Source organism: Ceratina calcarata, unplaced genomic scaffold, assembly GCF_001652005.2.
Source record: "Ceratina calcarata isolate Rehan_Ccalc_2016 unplaced genomic scaffold, ASM165200v1 scaffold87, whole genome shotgun sequence".
NCBI classification, from domain to species: domain Eukaryota; kingdom Metazoa; phylum Arthropoda; class Insecta; order Hymenoptera; family Apidae; genus Ceratina; species Ceratina calcarata.
This window is the reverse complement of record NW_017180051.1, coordinates 330562-332302: the sequence shown is the minus strand read 5'-3', so window position 1 is coordinate 332302 and position 1741 is coordinate 330562. Positions and strand designations below refer to the sequence as shown.

Here is a 1741-nt window from a genome sequence, read left to right as displayed (position 1 = left end):
TATATAAAACAACTTACGTTAGAACATATTTTTGATATAACAAATGGTTTACGAGTAACATGGCAGTTAAATGACTTACCCTGTATATTTCTATAATTTTCTTTAAATTTTATCGATCATAGTTAAGTAATATTGTAAAGGACTAGATATAGAAATGTTGTCTTTACCACTTTGGTTCACAATTTTGAAAAATTCAGCACAAGCAGTTTGAGGGTTTTCAGGAGATACAGCTTTTAATACTTTGGTCATTTGATTATCTGCCAACGACGTAGACAGTAATTTCTTTAAAATATTTATATCGAAATGTTTAAAGGGACATCCTCCTTCATACATGGGGCTCGACACATTTGTCTAAAAATATTAAAAAGAAATTGTAGTAAATGTACAGACGGCTCATTTGATTTCGGACTTATTTCGAACGCAAATATTGAAAATGTGACAAATTTACGTAGTTTCAAGTAGCGACGGCACATGGAAAATAAAAAATAGAGAGAGTGTGTCACATGTTCTGTTCATGGAAAGTCGTTCCAAAATCAAATTAATATTCCATACAAACATTTGACGATATAAATGAGCATTACTTACACATATCAGCTCGCATGTAGGTGATTTATAATTCTTCCGAGATCCCTCTAAACCATAAAGATGTCTAATACTGTATATAAATTTCTTTTCACTCGATTGCCAATTATGTGAACAAGTAGAGGAGCAAGAGTGAGGCTTGGAATACTCTTCCTTCCAATAATTTATAGCATCCTCTAATTGCATCCCGCCTTCTTTTAAAAACAGGCTATAATAGAAACGTGCATAATGACTGAGTCTATGTGAACTCCTCAATTTCATATGCAAGTGTTGCATACAGAGCGGAAAGCTTTTTGCTTCCTTGTCAATATTTCTTCTATTTATGTCTCCGCACACGTAATTCACTTCAGATATTTTACAGTTAATTTTTCGATATAAATAGTTAAATCTACTATCTTGGTCTATAATACATTGTGCTCTTTCTTTAATAGATACTATTTCTTTATCTATATAAGTATGAAACAGTGATACCAGTACTTCCTTCCATTTGGAACAGTACACAATAGCATATCCTGCATTCAAGTCTAACTTCCTTTTGCTTACCAAATCTGGCAGTAGTTCAAATCTCACTGGAAGCAATTAAATTATTATTAATTGTTTATATGAATTAATAAATAAATGTACAGGGTAAGTCGCCCGAGGCAAGCCATCTGAATAACTTCTATTAGAACTTCTAGAAATTATTCAGGTGCCTTGCCTTGGACTGCTCATTCTGTATATGTATACACACCTTCAGTTTTAAAATGATTACAATCCTTTGGGTGATCTCCAGACAGGAAATGTTTAAAAATATGAGGCCTCAGAAGGAAATTGCATACATCAATTAATGCCTTGTTAATCAATCTTTCTTGATTTTTAAGTGATCTTAGTTGACGCTTAATGCTTCTAAGTAATCTATGTAATAATCTAGGTGTAATACAGTTCAGTCTAGTCAGGAATAATAATGTTTCTCTAATAATCCAATTATTAGATAGATCTTGTGACATAGATGTAATTAATCTAAAACAATTATTTAGAGATGTATAAATTATATCAATAAATAATATACAAAGGTATTAATGTTATTTTTATAACATTTATGCACCTCAATACAAAATGTCCAACTTTATCGTACAATGAATTTTCTAATAGATATTCAAAATTGCCATTAAATTCACTT

The 1741-nt window shown here is 31.0% G+C and overlaps 1 protein-coding gene across 1 annotated transcript in view; it reads right to left on the bottom strand.

Annotated features, from left to right (window-relative positions):
- Positions 1–6: 6 nt before the first annotated feature.
- LOC108631298 (putative DNA primase large subunit) overlaps positions 7–1741 on the bottom strand; it is a 7276-nt gene continuing 5541 nt past the window's right edge. Inside the window, exons 2-5 of the mRNA XM_018035136.1 lie at positions 1667–1738; positions 1313–1581; positions 586–1151; positions 7–351 (exon numbers count right to left, since the gene is read on the bottom strand). Coding sequence (XP_017890625.1) covers positions 103–351; positions 586–1151; positions 1313–1581; positions 1667–1738 — 1156 coding nt within the window. The 3' untranslated portion in view covers positions 7–102. The remainder of the gene's footprint in view (positions 352–585; positions 1152–1312; positions 1582–1666; positions 1739–1741) is intronic.